The sequence below is a fragment of the Thamnophis sirtalis genome, unplaced genomic scaffold (assembly GCF_051295495.1).
Source record: "Thamnophis sirtalis isolate CommonGarterSnake01/CBP01778 unplaced genomic scaffold, rThaSir2_p1.2 scaffold_12, whole genome shotgun sequence".
Taxonomy (NCBI): domain Eukaryota; kingdom Metazoa; phylum Chordata; class Lepidosauria; order Squamata; family Natricidae; genus Thamnophis; species Thamnophis sirtalis.
Window position 1 is genome coordinate 52,719,876 of NW_028261392.1, and position 23,582 is coordinate 52,743,457.

Sequence of the window (23,582 nt, forward strand, 5' to 3'; positions counted from 1 at the left end):
TCTACTTGATACCCAGGGGTGAGTTCCAGCGGTCACTACTGCTAGTTTGTTTGTGGGCATGCCACGCACATGTGCGCTTGATGCATGCCACGCACACATGCGCAGTGCAATAAAAATTGTTCTGCGCATGCGCAGAAGAAAAAACAAGATGGCAGCGGTAGGAACCCACCACTGTTGATACCTGTGCATTTGGTTTTTATTGCTTAACTGCAGGACCTTATTTTTGTCAACACTAAACTGCATCTTGTTGGCTAGAGGCCAAACAGATAAGAGGACATATGGCTGTGAGTGTAAGGTGCATGTCCATAATGTGCTGAAACAACTGCCTTCCATCTATAAACATCTGTAAGGTTGGCTTCAGACACTTCTAATTGGAATCTACAGAGTACAGAAACAGGAAGTAGTAAGTAGTCCAAAACAACAAAAAAGAGCAACCCAGGTATGTGAGGATGGAAAAGAAAAAAATAATATTGGTGGCCATACACATGTGCATTGCCATTTCTTCAATATCTACAACCAGTGCTTGACCAATCCCACCATTGCACATATCACACATCATCAAATTGCATCTCTGGCTTTTTTTTGCTGTGGGTAGATAGGCAAGCAGGCTAGAAAGTTAAAGTATGATGTATAAACGTGCTGTGGTCAGCCAAAGCCCATCCCTAGCTCATCCCAAAGTCTGGTCAAGGACAAGTGCACAGGATATCCTAGAAGTACTTGAGTAACATCATACTGTGCTAGAGCAGGGATCCCCAACCCATTACAGTCCAGTAGTGGCTGTGGCCTGTTTGCAACAGGGCCATGCAAGCTATGGGCAACCACACACCTACATGCATGAAGCTCCACTTGCGCGAGCGATAGGCCCTTGCACTCGTACAAAGCTTCACTCATGCAAGTGGAGGATGTTCATGCACGAAGCTTTATTCACATGAATGGAGCATCGGATGTGAGCACAAGTGCCCTTTGGTCACTTGAGTGGAGCTTTGGGCGATTGCAAGGGCCCACCACTTGCATGAGTGGAGCTACGCTAGCAAGTACAAGTACCCTCCAATCAAGTGCCCTTCGCTTACAATCCTTCCATCCACCCTCTAACCCTTCCATCCTCCCCTCTAACTCTTCCACCATCCTGTCAAAACCTATCCTTCCATCCTGCCACCATCCAGCTGATGATGCTTTTTGGATGAGACGCAAACTATCTTCTTCCTCCTCCTCAAAAAAAAAAAAACAGTCAAGGTGCCTTTTTGAAAAAGCACCTTTGAGACTACTTTGACCTGAATGACTGAATCTCCACTGACATCCTATAAAGGCTCTACACAGGATAAAAGATAACTCCCACTGGCATTTCTGCCATGACTTTGGCCTACAAATCTGCAGAGGTAGTGACTGGGAAAAGATGATGGTTCTACCATGGCAGAATGGCATCTATGAGCATGCATGCCAATTCATGCTAATAATCCTCCTTCCATACTTTGTAGAGTGGTGCATAGCAGACATTTCTCTTGGTTGCCACCATATTGGCTGTTTACATCATTGTTATCCAGCTATGCAGAAACTAAGGCACACCTGAGGGGAGGTGAACCCCACCCCCACCTGCCATTACCAGAATGATCAGATTTCCACTCACAAAATTACAATTGACTGAATGCAAACTGTGGGGATGACAAATGCCAAGCATCTGTGTACAGCTGTGTAAGCAGAGATCTGTGGAACAATTTATTCATTCATTTGGCTGTCAATCTCAAATTCATGACTCTGGAAACTAATAACAATTAAAAATTATGCAAAAATATAGAACAATATACCGTATTTTTTGGAGTATAAGGCACACCTTTTTACCCCCCAAAAGAGGGTGAAAATCTGGGTGCGTCTTATACTCTGAATGTAGCTCCACCCACCTGCTCCACATGTCGCATTTTCACGGTGTTCCATGCGGTGGGGATCCTCACTTTCACATGGCGCCTAATTCCTGAAGCTGCCTAGGGAACTGCGATGAAAGCCTTTTCAATGAAAGCATTTTTAGGCTGTAAGGTCCACTGCCCAATTACAAAAAGGGCACGTACAGAGGTCAAACAAGTGCATCGTGTTTCAGGTGGCAGGCAGTTCCAGCACGCGCTGCCACCTGAAAATGCTTTCCTTCCCAGTTCCCCAGTGTACATTATAGAGCCACGCGCCCTCCTCCTCCTCTACAAGCTCGCCGCCTGTTTTCTCCTGGCCAGCACCGTCGGCTGGGGGAGGCAGGGAGAAAAGGGAGAGGGCAGCACAGTCAGGCAAAGGCGCAGGAGCCAGGCAGGCAGATTAGAGGCAGCCAGCCGATTACCGGCTTGGCGGCTTGGCTGCTGGCAACCCGGAGTGCGCAGGCAGCAAAAGAAACTGGTGTCGTGGCTCTATTAAGATGTGCATTTTGTGCTGGGGCACAATTTGGGGGTGGCAGGTGGGGCAGGGGATGGGGTGCCTGGCATCCCTGCCAGTGGCAAAAAAGTGCCCCGAGCGCTGCTGGACTCTCCCCTCGCTTGCTGGGGAGGTGGTGGTGAAACTTCGCCCGGCGCACTGCCTCTCCTCTCCTGTCGGCTGTTATCCGGGAGAGTGAGAGCGAAACCATGGTCGCTGACAGTGACACTTACAGGTGTGGGCTCTAAGAACCAGCTGCCAGGTGGATGCTGCTGGGAAAGAGGCAGAAAGGTTTTTTTCCTGATTTCCTCCCCCAACATTAAGGTGCATCTTAAACTCTGAAAAATATGGTAAGCATGCAAATCAGCAGCTGAGGTTAAAAAAACAGCAGCAAATTAACACAAACATATGGACTCTGACACAATATTAGGTCTGCAGTGTGGACTTCTCTTTATAGATAGCAGGCAACCAAAGCACAACAGGAAAGCTTTGATCAAAACGTGGCTAAACCTCTGTGGATGGGATTCCATTCTCCTGTATGAGGTTGGTCATGATAAAGTGAGATGGGGGAAAGTGAGCATCTTTGTGTGCAATAAGAATACTGAATACCAAGTACTGGAATCTAGGGAGTTCTGTTGAGTACCCAATATACTAGTTCACCCCATCTACATGAGTAGCAAGTGACTCAGTTGACACCAACCATACTGATAAAATAAACAAAGTACAAATCATGTTCAAAAACATTTTGTAGAAGCCTATCAGTGATCCATTATGTCTTTGAACCCACAATGTTTCTATTGACCCAAGCATTCCCTTGGCTTTTTGTCATAGTCTCAAAACAAAGATGCTTTAATAAGAAAGAAAGAAAAAAGAAGGAACTCAGGAAACGTGAGGCAGATGGTTATTCTGTGTGCAAGCATTTCAGAAAGTAAGAAAAGAAAGGGAACTAGGGAGGAGAAAACAATCCCAAAAAGGAAGGCAGGTATCAGTCAACAAGCCATCAGTCAAGAAGGCTTGCGTTTTCTGTACACAGGTGAGAAGCACAAGAACAGTCAATAATTGCAAACCACTGGAATCTGGACTGGAACTGCTTCAACAATGGCTGGGAGTGGCATAGAAGATAGGCAACTTTGACTTGCTATGACCTTAGTTTGACAACAGTATCCTGGTCTCTAACTCACTTTAAGCCTGCTTCAGTTAACTCCACATTACTGTCTTGTAACTGTTTTCAATGTGGATACTGCAGCTTTTGATTTTAGCAGCTGACTCTTGCCTTATCTGCATAGAATGAATAAGAATAGCCACCAACGTCTGTTTAGATACCTGTTCATATGGTATAACCTTTCTAGGCCCAGGTCTCCCCACCACGCTATTTGAGAGCACTGACTAAAAGGAGAAGAAGCTGCCTCTTAATGTGCATCCTTCTTTCTGATGGTGGGCATTATCATTGCACTACCACTGAGGCAGCAGACAGCAACCAACCTAAGAACTAGAAGCAAAGCAAGAGTTCATTTTCCCAGTCGCCGGAAGCTGCCTTTCTGCATGCTTGAAAGGATACAACAGGAAGATATCCCATTGCTCTATTTTTGCTCTTTCGTCAATAAAGAGGAGATGGGGGGAACCAATAGCTCCACCCAGTGTCGACTCTATCTACATCCCTCCTCCCTTGACTGGAGAGCGGAGCCAATGGACGTGCGACTAAGGCGTGTTCCAGCCGGCGTGGGTGGATGAGAGAAGAAGCATGTTAGTGGGGGGCTGACAGGCAGAGAAAAAGCTCGCGTTTAGATTTTCATTATCCATCATGGCATCCAAGTGCCCCAAGTGCGACAAGACTGTCTACTTCGGTGAGTCTTTTTCTCCTTCTTTGCATTATTGTATTCCTCGGAGCGTGTATCTCTTTCTGTCTCTCCTGTATTAGTGTTTTCTAAATCCTGCAATTTAGAGATTTGAGTGCTTTATACCAGTTAATAGTGGTGCTTGGCTCTGTTTTTCAACAACACATTCCGGTTCTCTGCCCTGGCTGAGAAACTGCCTTCTGGGAACACTCAAACTATGTTGGGAGGGCTGGAAGGAGTGTCAGCCTCCTTTCCAGGGAGTTTTTTTAGCTCAGTTTCTTTCCCCTCTCAAAAGTGCATCTCTGAAATAATTGTTATTGATTATATGGGAAAAAAAGAATACACTTTGCTGTGAGACCCCCAACACCAGCCAGTGTATGTGATATCTCAATTCCCTTTGTTATCTATCATCACTCCTCACTTTGAGATATTTTCAAGTTGGTGACTGAAATGCTCTTAAAACAAGAACAGATCTCCCTATGATTTTCCTAAATCCTTGTGGATTAAGATTAAAAGTTTTTAATTTGCAGAGGATGCAAGAAAACTTCATTTTTTTCCTTAAAAATCAAACAGTTCCTCTGTTTCTCTAGCTGCTTCTTCCAAGATTTTAGGAGTGGTTCAAATTCCCCTCTTCAGCCATTCCCATTTATTCTATCTCAACCACACCCAAAGCTATTGCTGCATTTCTGTGGTGTCCATGTCAGCTTCAGCCATGGTAAAAAATAGAATCTCCATTTTCATAACCAATATAATTCTAAATCTCAAAAGTTACAGACAAACAGAGAAATATATCATTAAAATACTCTACTTGGAAATTTCTTTAAAATGTATGGCTGGTAGATGTTGCAAACAGAACAGAGAGCTCCAGAAGTTCTGCCCCACGCATACTGAAAATATATTTTCTTTTTTTTTTTAGGTTTAAAAAAATCCCCTCCTTTCCATATTAATTCCAGAGTCTGATAACTACTTTTCAAGAAGAAAAACTTCTATCTCAATCAGTTCTGTCTCATATTCAGAGTACATTACTATTTTTCTCACTGAGACTGATGTTGCTGTTGTGTTAGTAGCACATCTGATTAGTCTCTGTTCTTGTGTAAAATAAGGCATTTTAACGGAAAGCTGCTTCACTAGCAGGACCTACCCAGCCCAACAAATATCTATTGGAACAGAGCTTTGCTTTCCTATATGACCTTAAATATTTGAGGGTGCATTGGCTGGAAGGAAATTGTCAATTTAAGCATGACATCAGTTTGGTTTAGGAGTTAAGGCATGGCTTGAATGAAAAGACCATGAGTTCAAATCCCGTCTTGCCCATGAAAGTCAACTGGGTTGGGTAACCTCAGAATAGTCACTCTCTCAGCCCAACTCACCTGTTGTTGTGGGGAAAACAGGAGGAGGAAGGTGTGTTGGATGTGTTTGCTGCCTTGAATTGTTTGTAAAAATAACAAAGGCAGAAAACAAATTATGTGCAAGTACAGGTGTCTCTGTAAGACAATAGTTGATTATCTTGTTGCACCTTTACAAAAGTAACTGTAACTGGTCTGTTCCCATTCTTTTTGTTGGAAGCAGCTTCTATGTGAGAAGATTTATTTATTTATTTATATACCGCTTCATAGGGCTTTCAGCCCTCTCTAAGCGGTTTACAATTTTTTTTAGCAAATTGAGTCGGCAACTTGCCTCCACAGATGAGAAACATACATTTTTAAGACAAATAGATATTTTCTATTATTGCAAAATACATGTTATCCTTAAAGACCAAAAGTGTTCTCAGAATGGTTTATAAATATCCTTTATTAAAGCCCTAATTGCCAAAAGCAGGTAGGGAAAGCAGTGAAAATTTGGAATTCCTATAGTGAACAAGACATTCTGTACATGACATGAAAGTATGGAAATGTTGTAAAAGATCATATTCTCTAGTGTTTATATATCAGAAAATAAGGAACTCTGACAGTAGTACAGATTAATGACCATAATTATGTGTTGAACTGTGGCCAGCATTTTACGGGCCCATTATTTTTTTTGTCTCTTATTGAATGTAATTCACATTTATATTGGTTATTTAGGACTTGACAATCTTTGTTCTCTGTGATTTTCAGAGCCTTCAAATATGTGGTCATATGTTACAGCAATATATTTGTGAAAGATTATCAAATTTATTCTTAAACCATGTTTTCTACCCTGCTGGGCCACTTCAGACCTCTCTCTGCTTTTCCTGCCAATCACCTACATTGCAGAAAGGAATAAATGGCTGATAATTGATTGATTGATGCAGTACTAAAATTGACAATAATGTAGTCTCAAGTGCAGTTACTATTGGAAGAAAAATCAGATCCAATCAAAGTTGCTGAAATAAAATAGAGGGAAGCTTCAGGAAAGAAGGTCTCCATTTATTTGGTAGCCAGAAACTTCAATGACAGCAGCATGTTTTTGGAGTGGTTGACAAAATGAGGTTGAGAGTAGGTAGTTTTTTATACATTCTTTGGGGCTTTGTGATTGAGATGTCCGTTCCTGTGTAAGAATATGTCCTTTAATATTTTAACCTCTGTTGCCAAATTCCTATGGAGTTGTGTAGGGGGTCATGGCTGGTTCTACAGGCAAAAGGGAAAATGCTAGATGTTTGTCTGAGTTAATTGTGTCAGTTTGGCCTATTGCTTATTTAGGATTTCTAGCTGCTCTTTGCTTATGAATAGATTGGCCCAGTCTTTCTGAATGAATACAAGTTCTTCATTCCTAAAGACTAGCCTCTTCAATAGAATAGAATAGAATGACAGAGTTGGAAGGGACCTTGGAGGTCTTCTAGTTCAACCCCCTGCTTCGGCAAGAAACCTGGCCTATACCATTTCAGACAAATGGTTACCAAATCCCCTCTTTAAAACTTCATCCATTGCTTCTTGTCCTGTCCTTAGGTGCTTTGGAGAATACCGTAGCTTGATTCCCTCTTCTTTGTGGCAGCCCCTGAGATGTTGGAACACTGCTATCATGTCACCCCTAGTCCTTCTTTTCATTAAACTAGACATACCCAATTCCAGCAACCGTTCTTTGTATGTTTTAGCCTCCAATCCTCTAATCATCTTTGTTGCTTTTCTCTGCACTCTTTCTAGAGTCTCCACATATTTTTTACACTGTGGCGATCAAAACTGAATTCAGTATTCCAAGTGTGGCCTTACCAAGGCATTATAAAATGGTATTAACACTTCATGTGATCTTAATTCTATCCCTATGTTTATGCAGCCTAGAACTGTGTTGGCTTTTTTGGCAGCTGCAGCACACTGCTGGCTCATATTTAAATGATTGCCCACTAAGACGCCAAGATCCATCTCACAGTTACTACTATTGAGCGAGTTACCACATATACTGGACCTATGTGTTTTGTTTTTCTTGCCTAAATGTAGAACCTTACTTTTTTCACCATTGAATTCCATTTTGTTAGATAGCGCCCAATGTTCAAGTCTGTCAAGATCCTTCTGTATCTTAAGCCTATCTTCTGGGGTGTTGGCTATTCCTACTAGCTTGGTGTCGTCTGCAAATTTGATGAGTTCCCCATCTATTCCCTCACCCAAATCATTGATAAAAATGTTGAAGAGTACTGGGTTTAAAACAGAGCCTTGGAGTACCCCACTGCATACATCCCTACATGTAGATGCAGTTCTATTGAGGACTACACATTGAGTGTGGTTGGTCAGGCAGTTACAAATCCTTCTGGTGATGATGCTGTCTAATCCACATTTTTCTATCTTACCAAGTAGGTTATGGTCTACTTTATCAAATACCTTACTGAAGTCCAAGTAAATTATATCGACACCATGTCTCTAGTTTACTAATATTGTCACTTTGTCAAAGAATGCAATAAGTTTTTTTGGCATGATCTCTTTTTGACAAACCAATGTTGGCTTTTGGTTATTACATTGTTTGCTTCTGGTTCATTGCTTGATTGTCTTTTCAAGAATCTTCCCTGGTATTGAGGTCAGGCTGATAGGTCTGTAGTTTCCTGGATCTATTTCCCCCCTCCTTTTTTTGAAGCTCTTTTTCAGTCCTCTGGCAGTTTCCTGATACTCCATGATCTTTGAAATATATTGTTCAATGGTTCTGAGATCACATCTGCTAGTTTCTTCAGAACCTTACATGGGGCAGCCCTTGAAGAGTATTCGGAGACTTCAACTCGTCCAGAACGCAGCCGCGCGAGCGATCGTGGGTGCACGATCCAAGGTGGCGCAGTGGTTAAATGCAGCACTGCAGGCTACTGCTAGATCAGCAGGTCAGCGGTTCAAATCTCACCGGCTCAGGGTTGACTCAGCCTTCCATCCTTCCGAGGTGGGTAAAATGAGGACCCAGATTGTTGGGGGCAATATGCTGACTCTCTGTAAACCGCTTAGAGAGGCCTGAAAGGCCTATGAAGCGGTATATAAGTCTACTGCTATTGCTATTACCTCGGTACACCCATGTTACACCTATCCTCCGCGAGCTGCACTGGTTACCGATCAGTCTCCGGATACGCTTCAAGGTGCTAGTTGTAACTTATAAAGCCCTTCATGGTATTGGATCTGGGTACTTGAGAGACCGCCTGCTGCCAATTACCTCCCACAGACCCATTAGATCTCACAGGGTTGGCCTCCTCCGGGTGCCATCTACCAGCCAATGCCACCTGGCTATTACCAGGGGGAGGGCCTTCTCTGTGGCAGCTCCGGCCCTCTGGAATGAACTCCCCGCAGGGATTCAGACCCTCACCTCTCTCCAGGCCTTCTGAAAAGCCGTCAAAACCTGGCTTTGCCGGCAGGCCTGGGGGTGATGAGTTCCCTCCCCTCTCGACATGTATGGTTGTGCGATTGTTGTCGACTTTTATTATTTGTATTTTGTTTTTTATGTTCCCCCTTTTTTCCCCCTTTGAATTGTTCGCCGCCCTGAGTCCTCCCGGAGAAGGGCGGCATACAAATAATAAAATACCAATACCAATACCTTGGAGAATAATCAGAGGTGGTATTCAGCCAGTTCTTACAGGTTCTGGTAGCGGAAATTTTGAGTATTTCAGAGAACTGGCAAATAGGCTGGTCCTGCCCCTGCTGCCTCCCAGCTGATCTTCTTTTGTTGCCCTGAGCAGGAGAACAGAGCTGGAAAGCAGGTTAGTGGGGTGGGGAGGGAATGGGGATTTTGCAGTATTCTTCCCCTGCCATGCCCACAAAGCCACACCCATAAAGCCATGCCATGCCCACCAAGCCACAACCACAAAACTGGTAGTAAAAATGTTTGAATCTCACCACTGGGTATAATCCATCTGGTCCTGGTGATTTGAACTTGTCTAGGGTGGACAGGTGCTCACTTACCATTTTCTTCCCTATTTTAACTTGTGTTCCTAATCTTGTTTTTTGAAGTACTATTTTTGATAGATTGGGCTGTTTTTTCCCTTTGTGTAAAGACAGATGCAAAACATGAGTTAAATAATTCTGCTTTCTACCTGTTGCTTGTCACCTTCTTGCCACTTTCTCCCACCAATGGACCAATGGCGCTCTTGACTTTTTTCTTGTTTTTAATATGTTGAAAAATGCTCTTTTTTGTTATTTTTTTACTTTTGTCTCAAGCCTTAGTTCATTATGAGCCTTAGCTTTCCTCACTTCATCTTTGCAGGGTCGGGCTATTTGCTGATATTCTACCTTAGTTATGTGCTCCTCTTTTTATACTTCTCCTTTTTGTCTTTCAATTTATCAGAGAGTTCTTTATGTAACCATGCTGGTTTCTTTTGAGAGCAATTATTTTTCTTCTTCATTGGTTTTGTGCTAGACTGGGCTTTTATAATCTCACTTTTCAAAATTTCCCCAGCTTCTTGAGTTGTTTTCCCCTTGAGGATTCTTATCCATGGAATCCTTCCCAAATTCTCTAGTTTGACTGTTCTATTGTTTGTGCTTGCATGATGTTGAAATCCAATATTCCATTATCATTCCTCCTCCAAGGTTCTACAGCTTCAACATCTTATATCATTTCATCTCTGTTAGTGACAATTAAGTCCAATATGGCTGATACCCTCGTTCCCTTCTCTACTTTTTGGAAACAAAGTTGTCTTCAAGCTTCTGCTTGAGGCTCTTTTCCTATGGCAGGAAAACTGAGGCTGCTACTGAGGCTGTCTTTGTTAAGATTTTTTCTCCTCTTCTCTTTTAGGGGAAATATTCTATCCTGCCTCTTTTTAATATTAAGAATAAAGAATATTTTAATCTGGGGAGAGGGTTCCAAATATGAGTAGAACTGTGATGTTGCATATGTGAATAAAAAGGAATAGAAGATATGAAGAAAGAGTATCTAAAACAGATTTCATTAGACTGGCCATCTAAATGTCCCTTAGTAATTAGATATTTCTAATGAATAACAATCTTGACTAGTTTATTCTCTGAGTTATTAGTTGTTAGATGAGTTTTAAAAATGAAACGAAGGGCTAGTGAAAAATAAGATTTTTTACTGAAAAAATCTACCCCATGCTCTTCAAGATGAAAACATCAAGATGAAAATATGCAATTTGGTATTTAAATGGATTCTCTAATGTCTTCATATTTCAAACGCTAAGTTCATAGTTGAAGAATGTTTGAGAAACACTGGTCTTAACTTTCATGGATTCTTTGTTGATTTTCTTAAGCTAGTGGTAGGATTGAATAAGCAGCCAAATATTTATTTTAAACCACTATTCTTTTTCCTGCTCCTATCAAAGGAATGTTGCTTATCCAGAACCTAGGAAAACAATCTCTGTTCACCATTTTTTTTTCAATAGTAGAACATTGCTTTTTTACATTCAGCTAAACATCAATTCTATTTTGATCATCTGTTATGCACAAATTCTTTTTCCTTCCTGGAATTATTTGAGTTTGATAAATGTGACAACACAATACTCAATTTTCCAAACCCTTCCTGTAACTGATTTGTGTGCAACCCAATATGCTTGTTTCATTTTCACCATTTTCAAATGGCTATATTAATGAAGATAGGGTTTTTGTTGTTGTTTAAAGTTATTTACAGGAGTGATTAAGTTTATTATGAAATATTTCTACATTGTTTCATTCTGAGAATATTCTTGAGCATAAAATTAGTATATTCATAGCATTTTCCTCTATGAGTGCTTTTGGAATCATTCCTGTAGAAAAATATCTACAGAAAATATAAAAGTCAAATTGAAATTCTGCATAAATTATGCAGAATCTTTGAGCAGTTATTGGCCTTCTTCAAATATAACAACATTGTACAAGGATTGGGCTGTTTGTCCATATGCAGCAGAAGAACACATTTTGGACTGAGGTTATCAACTGTCGTTACACATACTGTATGAGGCCAATTCACATTCCATTATTTATTGGATTTTGATTATTATATTGAAAACAAATCAAATCAGATGTATTTTTAGATACAATTTCATCTTATTTTAAATGTTTTTATTTACGTAGTTTCTGGGATATGTACTGTCTCAGCATAAAGGCAAACAAAGCCTGGAATCAGGCAGTTTGGGGTTCCTATTATCTTGCTCAAGGAAAGAGAGATGTGTGTCCCAATGCTCAACAGAGCTTCATCTCCAGTTTGTAGCTTTCATATCATGAGGAATGCAAAGAAAATTAGCCATTTTTATATTAAATTCATTTTTTAAAAGTTATTTGGTATATAGATTCTGCTACACAGTACAATTGAATGTTTCTTAAGATACCTTTTCAAAATCATTTTAAGGGTGCTATTTTGTGGGCGTGGCTTGGCAGTCATGTGACTGGGTGGGCATGGCTAACGTGATGTCACTCATCAGGAGATGTCATGAATTGGGTAAAATGTGACAAAGCTTACTTAACAACGCTCTTGCTTAGCAACCAAAATTTTGGGCTCAATTGTAGTCATAAGTCAAGGATTATCTCTGCCTTCCTCTGCATGGCAGCCTTGTCCTAGTAAAGTCCTTCTCCTTTCTGGCAATTTTCCTCTCTGTTAGAGGCACCAAAATAATCCAGACAATGTAAGCCTGCTGCAACAGGGGTTAGACTAGATGACCTCTGAGTAGCCTTCTAGCCCTAAATTGCCGTGCTTCTTTCTTTCTTTCTTTCTTTCTTTCTTTCTTTCTTTCTTTCTTTCTTTCTTTCTTTCTTTCTTTCTTTCTTTCTCCCTTCCCTTTGTGGGAAGCAACCAACCCCCCCCCTAAAAAAAAAAAATTACTCCCAGAAAGGCTCATTCCACATTCTTGCCAGATAGAGATAATAAGATAATGGGCCTATAGAAAGTTTGGCTCCATTCACAAATAGGGAATAATCCAAACCCTTTTAGAAACACAAAGCCCATATTGCACAAACCCCAAAACTTCAAAAACCATATAAGAATCGTTATCTTTTATCCAGCTGACCCAGAAACAAACTGCTGAATGTCAGTTTGCAAACCTCCTTCTGAACAGCTTTTCCATTTAAAGCAGGTTTCAATTTAAAGTTTGCAGCATTAAGACTTGTGGACTTCAACTCTCAGAATTTCACAGCCAGGCATGCTAAGTTCCGATTTAAAGCGACAGCATTTGTTTTTCTCCTTTGCTGAATCTCGGCTGAAAAGTGAGTTTCCTCCCTCTCCCCCCTCCTTTTACTTTTGAAAACCTCTTTTCTCTTGCCTGAATTGGCAGGGAAAAAGGGCTTTTTAAAAAAAGCTTCTGATGGTAGAACAGGTTTGGGGCGTGGCCAAGCCACCATTACTACCGTTCCAGTCCTATATGCCAGATTTTCACTACTTATTTTACAGTACCATACCGTACTGGGAGGAACCCACCTCTGTTTTTGCCCTGGAGTGTGGTGGAAATGGAGATTTTGCAGTATCCTTGGCCTGGAATGGGGTGGAAATTGAGATTTTACAGTACTTGCCCTGGAGTGGGGTGGAAATGGAAATTTTACAGTGTCCTTCCCCTGGGAATGGGAAGGGAATGGGGATTTTGCAGTATCTTTCTGCTGCCACTCCCACCAAGCCAAGCCACATGCACCAAGCCAAGCTATGCCCACCAAGCCACGCATACAGAACTGGTAGTAAAAAAAAATTGAATCCCACCACTGCTTTGCACCCTAAGGAAGTCATCATTAGTTCTACTTGGATAGTTACTGGTATTATGGTGTGATTTATTGGCAGTTATTATCTCTTCTGCTGTCGCTCTCTGTTCTGGTCTTGGGGTCCTTGGTCAGAGTTCCTTCACCCCCAGTGAGAGAGGGGAACTCTACAACCTCCATTCTTCTGAATGTTATCTCTTTGGGCTTGGAAGGGTCTCTTTCCGTTCTCTCTGGTTTCCATGAGGCAGTCAGCAGCCTGATGACTCTCACTCAGTGCCACAGTGGCAAAGACTGGGGTTTGGCTTTGAAGACTCCAGTTTTTCTGGCCAAAAAGACTGTCAGTTTTCAGTTGGTACACACATGGTATCTGGCCAGGCCAATTTCTATCTCATCTGCCAGAACATACCAACCCTGGAAGGTTTGGGGTGCCCCCTTTGATAGGCAGGTATAGAATACTTTGTCAAGTGCTCTTAGAAGCACTTGATCAGGCCACGTTTTGGAACTCTTGAATGTAGACTGCGATGGACTGTTTTCTTTACTTGAGGCTTGTGATCCTGGTCTGGGCTTTCTAGTTGGGAAGTGAGTCCTCAAACTGCTTCCTCAAGGCAGCTGTAAATCTGTCAAAATGGCACAATTCCACAGTATCATCATCATGGAGGGCCACCAGCCACTCTGCGGCCTCTCCCTCGAAGGCCATGGTGTCACACTGCACTCTGGCCAAGACATTTAGCAGATCTGACCAATATTCTTTCATGTATTTCCTCACTTGGGTGAGGAAGAAGGTCAACTGTCAAATTTTACTCCTACCACCGGTGGATGGTGATCATCCCCTCCCCGTGAGAGCAGCTTGGGTCAGTGCCTGAGCTGGTTAGACAGCGGCTGGATGGGCTGCACTAATGGTGGGTCTGGCCACTCTGGGAGGTTTTCAACTGTCAGCTTGTCAAAGGTCTCCATCAGAAAATTGTTTGCCTGTTCAAGCACCACTGCATTGGTGTCTGGTTTGTCCAGCATGGCCTCATATGGCTTGGTGGCACGTTGGGCTTGAAAACAGCTCCCTCAGCTAAGAGTTACTGTCAGATCCATGAATCGGTCATTATTCAGGGGAAGAGGGGACCCCTATACTTCCTTTAGACTTTTCTATCTTTCTTTCCTATATATCCTGTACCATGTAATTAATTGCTTTATAACTTCTAACCTAGTGTCTAGAGGCCTGGCATTTTCTAACCTTTCAGGGAATGCGAGGGGAGGGAGGGGCATGTGGACTGCATGGCTCAGGAAATGACCCTGGGAAAGTATTATTATTTTCCCAGAGCATCCGTTGCATCTGTTGCAAAAATATCTTCACACCTGTGGATTGGCTGAATCCACATCAGACTGTTGGGAAGGGACTCTAATTTCCTTTATTCCTATTGTATTGTAAGGACCCCAGATCCTGCTTTGTCTTCACCCACCTGTCACTCCTTTTTCAATAAAAGGTTCCTTTTGAAATGTTAAGTTTTAAGAGTCTTTACTTCCTTGATTAAGAAGGGAAGGCTGGGCCTTACAGTTACTCTGGGAGGAGATTTATCCCAGTCCTCCAGTCTCCCTACTCTGATTGACCACCAAGATTTTGGTCAGTTGCTTGCTTCTAGGAGAGATCTCTGCTTATTCTTCTAGCCTGGGTTACTCCTCATTGTCCCTCGGTCTTGAAGCAGCCTCCTACCAGGTCTCCATGTCCTCCTGCTCTCCTCCATGGCCTGAAATCTCTTGCATGATCTCTGCGGTAGAGGCAATTCTCTGGGTAGACTGTTACTGCAGATCTGGCTTAATATTAGGCTTGTTCCAACTTGGTCATTTGGAAAGAAAGAGAGGTGGCGCAGTGGTTAAATGCAGCACTGCAGGCTACTTCAGCTGACTGCAGTTCAGCAGTTTGGCTGTTCAAATTTCACCGGCTCAGGGTTGACTCAGCCTTCCATCCTTCCGAGGTGGGTAAAATGAGGACCCGGATTGTTGTTGGGGGCGATATGCTGACTCTGTAAACCGCTTAGAGAGGGCTGAAAGCCCTATGAAGCGGTATATAAGTCTAACTGCTATTCAACTGTGTCAGCCCTGTAGGCCATCTTTTTCTTTGGATCTTCAGGGCTGCCACACTTAGTGCGGTGGGCAACTGGGAGGGGGGAATTTCACGGAGTGGTGGAGATATATAGCCATAACAACATTTTTTCTCTCTTAGAGTCAAGGGTTTGAGTTTGAGTTTATTGAACATTTATAGGCCGCCCTTTTCCCTGAGGGGACTCAGGGCGGCTTACAATAATGAAGGAAGGGAGTGCAAGACAAGACATAAAAGAAAATGTGAGTAAAAAAAATAATTAACCATAAAAGCACAACATTCACTCAGCATTCGGGCGGGGAGAGAGTAAAGTCCTATCCCCAGGCCTGACGGGATAGCCAGAACTTGAGGGCCGTGCGGAAGGCCTGGACGGTGGTGAGGGTACGGATCTCCACGGGGAGATTGTTCCATAGCGTCGGAGCTGCAACTGAGAAGGCTCTCCTCCGCGTAGTCGCCAGTCGGCACTGACTGGCGGATGGAATTCGGAGGAGGCCTACCCTGTGCGATCTGATGGGACGCAGGGAGGTAATTGGCAGAAGGCGGTCTCTCAAATAGCCAGATCCACTACCATGGAGCGCTTTGTGGATGGTAAGTAGGACCTTGAAGTGCACCCGGCGATCAACAGGTAGCCAGCGCAGCTCACGGAGGATCGGTGTTATGTGGGCAAACCGCGGTGCGCCCGCGATCACTCGCGCGGCCGCATTCTGGACTAGCTGAAGTCACCGGATGCTCTTCAAGGGCAGCCCCATGTAGAGCACATTGCAGTATTCCAGCCTAGAGATCACAAGGCCTCGAGTGACTGTTGTGAGGACCTCCCGGTTCAGGTAGGGCCGCAACTGGCCCACCAGGCGAACCTGGGCAAATGCCCCCCTGGTCACAGCTGACAAGTGATGGTCGAAACTCAGCTGTGGGTCCAGGAGGACTCCCAAGTTGCGGACCCTGTCTGAGGGGTATAAATTTTGCCCCCCCCCCAGCCTGATTGATGGAACATTAGCCAAATTGTTGGGAGGAAAACACAACAGCCACTCGGTCTTTTCCGGGTTGAGCACCAGTTTGTTACCTCTCATCCAGTTTTTAACAGCCTCAAGGCCCCGTTTTGTTTTGTTTTGTTTTCCTGATTGTCGTTTTTGTCTTTTTTTGTATTATCTACTATCTTTTATCTTAATTTTTATTTTCTATTTGTCCTTTTTTTTTTTTTCTCCCCTCCCATCAGTGTGGGTAGGTATTGTTCAAGATTATTACTCCTACCAATACTCCTAAATAATAATTACAGTTAAATGAAAATGGATATATAATAATGCTTGAGTTAATATGAGTTATGTTGGTTGACTGTGGAGGAGATGTACCAAAACTTATCTGTAATTGATTGATATATTAAGAAAGATGCTGTACCCGTTTCAAACTAAAATTAAAAAACATTTAATTAAAAAAAAAAAAACAGCCTCAAGGCCCCGGTTCATCACGTCCACCGCTTCATTGAGTTGGCATGGGGCGGACAGATACAACTGTGTATCGTCCGCGTATTGATGGTATTTTATCCCGTGCCTCCGAATGATCTCGCCCAGCGGTTTCATGTATATGTTGAATAGCAGGGGGGATAAGACCGAGCCCTGCGGCACCCCATAAGTTAGGGGCCCTGGAGTGCACCTGGAGTGGCACCTGGAGTGGCATGACTGGGAGGCATCTCCAGTTGGGATGGTGGATTGATTGGACCATGTGATGGATATGTGGGGACAGGGAATTTCTTTTGGGTGGGGAAAACCCAGAAGCTTTCAGAATTGAGTTTTTTCAGACATGTCAATATGACATCTCTAATCAAATGGAACTTTGAGGAAATTCAAGCCTCGCAGTCTTCTTTTGTTGGGCTTGTTACTTGGAATCCTGATAGACTGTATTTGTAGCGAAAGATGTATTTTTACTAAAGCCAAGTGTTTGTATGTTAGGAAAAGCCAAATCTGAGGTTGGAGCCCAAAAACTTTCCCTGTGCCCAGGTCCCCCACCCCACCCCAACTATCTCTATAGTGTCCAACTGAATCCAAACAAATTGTTTTGGTAACAGTTCTGCTGCTTGACAGGCTCCGAGATGGTATGCATTCCATTCCCATGGTTGTGACCTTGGGGTTAGTCAACCGATGTCTCTGGTAGGCACCCAAAGTAGTTTTGCTTTTTTGTCTTACCTCCCTCCCTGCAAGGGTTCATGGCAGTCTGGCATCAGCAAAGCAGCGATGGGGCAAAGCAAGGTGACAGCACTGACAACTTGTTCAGGTTGCAGTGTTTGAGAAAGCTCCTGTGCATTCCTTGGATAGCAAACAAGCAAGGACTGAAAAATGAGACATATCGCTGGAAGGCAAAGTCACAAGATTCTGCCTTACTTATTTCAGTAATGTCATAGAATCAAATTCACTGGAAAAGGCAATTTTGCTTGAAAATGTCAGTGGTAAAAGGAAATGAGGCCACGAAAAAACACAGTGTCTACACCATTAAAGTCAATGCAAGCCAGAATATAATATAAAACAACTGAAAGAAGGCACACAAGACTGGACAATGTGAAGATTGCTGGTATAGACAATTGCTGAAAATCAGACATGATTGAGTAGATAGCATCATCAAATTCAAAGGTATAGGTTGGATCTGACCCAGGGGTGAAATCCAGCAAGTTCTGACAGGTTCTGGAGAACGGCCAGTGGAAATTTTGAGTAGTTTGGAGAACTGGCAAATGCCACTTCTGGCTGGCCCCAGAGTGGGGTGGGAATGGAGATTTTGCAGTATCATTCCCCTGCCACGCCCACCAAGCCACACAATGCCCACCGAGCCATGCCCACAGAACCGGTAGTAAAAAATGAATTTCACCACTGATCTGATCCAACCAGGTGGTCCCTAAATTTGGCCAATATATCAGACTAACTCTATGTATATAATCTGATACCTAGAATCTACATGCAGTTTGCATGTAGACATGTATAGTGCCTTCTGGCAAGTGCAGATTCTTCAAGCATATTTACAAGAAAGGCTTAACATATCCGGGGTGAAATCCTACCAGTTCGGGAGAACCGGTAGCAGACATTTGGCCTGGGTTGCTGAACTGGTAGCAACTGCTGGCTGGCCCCACCCCATCCAGTCTCTGCTTTCCACCATCCCAACCTGTCTCCTCTACTTCCTTGCCCATGCCCCGCAGCCTTGCCATGCTTGTATGCCTTCCACGCGGCCTTCCCAGTGTCTTTGTGGCCAGTTTACGAAGACAGGCAACTGGAGGGCCACGTGGAAGGCAGGCAAGCATGTTAAGACCAGCTGGCTGCGTAGAAGGCAGCTAGCAGCCTACTCCTTTCCCCGCAGCCCTGCCATGCTTGCCTGCCTTCCACGCGGCCTTCCTGGTGCTCCCACACACCCACTTGCCTTCCGGGGTTGGCGTCCAGCCCAAGTGGGCTGGCGGCCCTTGGTGGAGATGCAGCCGCTGCTCAGGGGCTGAGAGGGGCAGCAACAGTGGTGGTGGTGCTCTGGGAGGGCAGGTGCCAGGCAGATGTCCCATGGCTTCTGCACATGCGCACCACCTGTCCTTCCAGACCGCCGCCAGATGCATGGAAGAGAGCTCCAACTCTCCTACACTGCAGGGCTCTCCTGTGCTGCATAGGAGAACTGGAGCTCTCCTCCCTGCATGTGGGGATGGCTGCTGCTGCTGCTTCCCATTCCCCTCCTTCCTGAGCCAACACGAAGGGAACTGCGGCCCTGAGGAAGGGGGAGAGAGAGAGAAATGAAAGAGAGCTGGAGGGAGAGAATGAGAAAGGGAAAAGAGGAAAACAAACCAGAGACATAGAAGGGGAGAGAGAGAAATGAAAGAGAGCTGCAGGGAGAGAATGAAAGAGAGAAAAAATAGGGAAACAAATCAGAGAGAAAGAAGAGGGAGAGAGAAATGAAAGAGCTGGAGAGAGAGAATGACAGGGGGGGAAAAGAGAGGGAAATAAATTAGAGAGAGAGAAGGGGAGACAAATGAAAGAGAGCTGGAGGGAGAGAATGAGAGAGGGAAAAGAGAGGAAAACAAATCAGAGACAGAGAAGGGGAGAGAGAGAGAACTTATGACCACAATTGAGCCCAAAATTTTGGTTGTTAAGCAAGAGCATTGTTAAGTAAATTTCACATTTTACAAGTTGGCCATGCCAGTCACATGACTAAGCCACGCCCACCAAGCCACGCCCACCAAGCCACTCCCACAGAATCGGTAGGGAAAATTTTTGAATTTCACCATGTGATAATTAACAGATCATTTACATGTTTTATAAAATTGTATGCCTCTATTCATTTTTTAAAAAGTTCTTCATACATTCATATCAACAAACTCATCCAAACAAATCTGTTCTGGAACAACATAACCTGCTTTTTAGAATTATTTGGTAATAGAAAAACATAGATGTTATATCTCAATTTCTAATCTTTGATATTTTCACATTTGCTTCATAATGGAACAATAGCTTGATGGGGATTGCTTCATAGGATAGGAAGCAATTTTAATCTGAATAACCGGACACAGAAAATATATATATATAGAAGTATCAATTATGTGGAGTATGTAGAAGCTTTTTTAAAATTTAGAATCTGGGTTATCTGTTTCAAGATCTGTCTTGTCTCTGAAATAACCAAGCCATTCCTATTTCTTCCTTTGATTGGCAATTCATAAACATTCTTTCATTGCTGTCAAGCCCACCCCATTCCCACAAATTTCATTATGTTATGATATTTCATAATTATTTATAAGTACCTGTTCTGTTCTGTAAAAAAATCCTTTTGAAAGGGAAATAACTAGACAGAGTGAAGCATTTTGAAAAAAAGTCCCCATTCTAAGTCAAGGCTTGATTCATCCATCTTCCTCTTAGATTTCTTTGAAACTGTTAAATGTTAAAGGAAAGGAGCAAACCTTAGCTTAAATCTTCTGGAAACACAGAAATCACTAAAAGCAGCTTTAAGCTTGTGTTTCCTAAGGATTTATCTTACTTTCCTCAGTAGAAAGCAAGTCAGTGTGCCTTAGTTTATCATTTACAACAATATGTCAAATCTTCTTTTCTTTTGGTGTTCTGCTTTTGCTGTTCATCCGCCCAGAGAAGGAATGTTTGGGATAGAAAGTAGAACTTTTTTATGTATTTTTGGAACTGTAGCACTCAGTAGGAAATCTTTTTCTGTTTGTTCACTAGCTCAGTTTCTTTCCTCTCTAAAGAGAACATTGTGTTTCTGTTCTGGCATGGTTATCACCAGACCTGGGTGTGGGACATTACATCATTGCTGCTTCCTGAATGGCAGACTGAATACTAAAATATGCTTTACATTTGGATTTTATCCCACACTCAAAGGGTGTTTCCCTGGTTGCCCAGTAAGTGCTGTATGTTTTCCTTATTTCTGAGTGTACACCATTAATTCTACTCTAGTTTTTCTTACTGATTTTTATGATATTTTTCAACTTACTTGAATAAAATTATCATACCTTACTGTATGCTTTACACAAACAGAAGAAAACTAGGACAGAAACATTTTGTGAAGTAAAGTAAACCTTGGAGTCTTAGTGGATGATCACTGAAACATGAGGCAGCAGTGGGCAGTAACAGCCAAAAAAGCTAATGCAATCCTTGGTATAAACAGAGGCATAGAATCAAAATCACATGAAGTATTAGTGCCACTTTATAAAGCCTCAGTAAAACCACACCTGGAATACTGCATGCAGTTTTGTCCACCACAACAAAAAAGATGTTGAGACTTTGGAAAAAGTGCAAAGAAGAGCAACTAAGATGATTAAAAGCCTGGAGACTAAAACATATGAAGAACAAGGATTGGGTTTGGCTAGTCTGCAGAAAAGAATGACTAGGGTGGACATGATAGCAGTATCCCAGTATTTGAGAGGCTGCCATAAAGAAGAGAGGGTCAATTTATTTTCCAAAGTACCAGAGGGCAGGACAAGAAACAATGGATGGAAATTAAATGTCAGCCTCTACTTTGCTTGCTTTCTATCAGCTGCCATAGAAACGGGGAGGGAGGGAGTTTCAGGTATTTGGGATGGGAAACCTATGGTGCTGGAGGAGTTATCAGAAGGGAGGTTGATTCTCACCATGTTCTGCGCATGCTGATAGCCTGTCTTTGGAGTTGGTCAAGGTCAACTGTCTCTGCATATCATCTGAATGAGATTTTTGAAAATGCACCCCACACAACACTTTTGGGAGTTGCAGATTGGCCATTGGGTTGGGGTGATTGGGGGGAGGGTGCTGGGTAAATGTTTGATATGTACATGTTCATGCCTTTTGGGTTCAGATCTTGCTTTTCTTTTGCTGCTATCTTTTCGTGACCAGTGAAAGTATGTTTAATTCCACAAACAATGGAGTTGGGAGTTTTCTTTCTTGGTTATTGATGGAGGCACGCCTGACACTAATCAAGGAGAAAAACAATTGAGGAGAAACCTCCTAACAGTGAGGACAATTAACCAATGTAACAGAGACAATTAATGGAGATGCAGAGACAGACATCAAATGCTGCATTGGAAAAGCAACAACTGTTTTTCTTAAGCTTGATTGTTTTCTTTTTCAGCCATTCTGTTGCAGATTTGATGGTGTGTTTGGGATCATCCTGTTGCCTGACCCATGTTGCCCACTTTAGCTGTTGAGACAGATAGCCTCACATTTGACTCCAGAATACTTTGGTACACATAGGAATTCATGGTTGACTCAAATCTGCAAGGTACCCAGATCCTGTGGCTGCAAAATAAACCCAACTCATTACTCCTCCACCACTGTGCTTGGTGGTTGGTATGAGATGTGCTGATATGCTGTGCTTGGTTTTTACCAAATGTGGCACTATGCATTATGGCCAAACATCTCCACTTTGGTCTCATCTGTCCAAAGGATAGTATTCCAGAAGTCTTGTGATTTGTTCAGATGCAACTGTCAACTTGTAAAGCATTTCCATGACTATTATAAAGTTGACATTGAAGGGAGGGAGAATTCCATGCATACCTTCGGCCAAAGTCAGATCTCATAATTTCTACAGATGTGTGAGGTGCGAAAGTTCATAGCCTGCTGCAGCACCTCATTGGTGGATGTGATTTATGATGCAGATTGAGGGGAGGGGAGACACAGGGGTAAAGTTTAGATGCCATCAAACAGAAATCCTGTTGGTCTCCGGATACGCTTCAAGGTGCTACTTGCCACCTATAAAGCCCTTCATGGTAGTGGATCTGGGTACTTGAGAGACCGCCTACTGCCAATCACCTCCACACGACCCATTAGATCTCATCGTTTAGGCCTCCTCCGAGTTCCATCTGCTGGCCAATGCCGACTGGCCACCACACGGAGGAGAGCCTTCTCGGTGGTAGCCCCGACCCAATGGAACGATCTCCCCGTGGAGCTTCGTACCCTCACCACCCTCCAGACCTTCCGCACAGCCCTTAGAATCTGGCTATCCCGTCAGGCCTGGGGCTAAAGATTGTAACCCGCCCGAATGGTATGAATGTTGCGTTTTAATCATGTACTGTCTTATATGTAAAAGTCTGTTTTCCCCCCCTTCCTTTGGATTGTGAGCCGCCCTGAGTCCCCCCAGGGAAAAGGGCGGCATACAAATAAACAATCTAATCTAATCTAATCTAATCAAATCAGATTTGGCTCCTCAGCAGAAGAAAATGTCAAAATGTTCCTCCTAATAAATGACTGGCTTTCTTTTGAACTTTATCTCGAGGCTCATAATTTACTTAGGGCGTCTTTTGGAAACTTCACAGCAACTTGGCAAACCTAAGCCATGCTGCCGTATTCTTTTTTGAGAGAAGAGGCTTACTCCTGGCACCCCTTCCAAACTAAGTATACTTACTCTTTTTCTAATTGTACTTATCATGAAAGTTAACACAACATACTGAGGCCTGTAGGATCTGTGATCTAACTCCTGGATATTGTTTTTTTGTAATTTCTCTGAGCATTACCTGGTATGACCTTGGGAAGAATTTGCTGGAATATCCCCTCCTAGGAAGATTGGGAACTTTCTTGAATGTTTTCCACTTGTGAATAATTTCCCTCACTGTAGAATGATGGACTTTAAATTGTTTTGAAATAGCCTTATAATCCTTCCCAGATTGATGGCAGCAATAAGATTGATGGCAGGCCGGAGGGCAAAAAACAACCCAACACACAAACTGGAAGTTTGGGAATGGACTTCTGGGTTGTACATAGGTCCCTTTTTCAGGGAAGCCTCCGGAGGGTGGAAAACGGACAAAAATGAAAGCCGAAATCAGCT

At 43.0% G+C, this 23,582-nt stretch overlaps 1 protein-coding gene across 1 annotated transcript in view; it reads left to right on the plus strand.

Moving 5' to 3' along the window:
- Nucleotides 1-4,076: 4,076 nt before the first annotated feature.
- The window catches only part of LOC106552828 (cysteine-rich protein 2), a 51,473-nt gene continuing 31,967 nt past the window's right edge, over nt 4,077-23,582 (plus strand). Inside the window, 1 exon segment of the mRNA XM_087726550.1 lies at nt 4,077-4,232. Within this exon segment, the coding sequence (XP_087582676.1) occupies nt 4,190-4,232 (43 nt within the window). The 5' untranslated portion in view covers nt 4,077-4,189.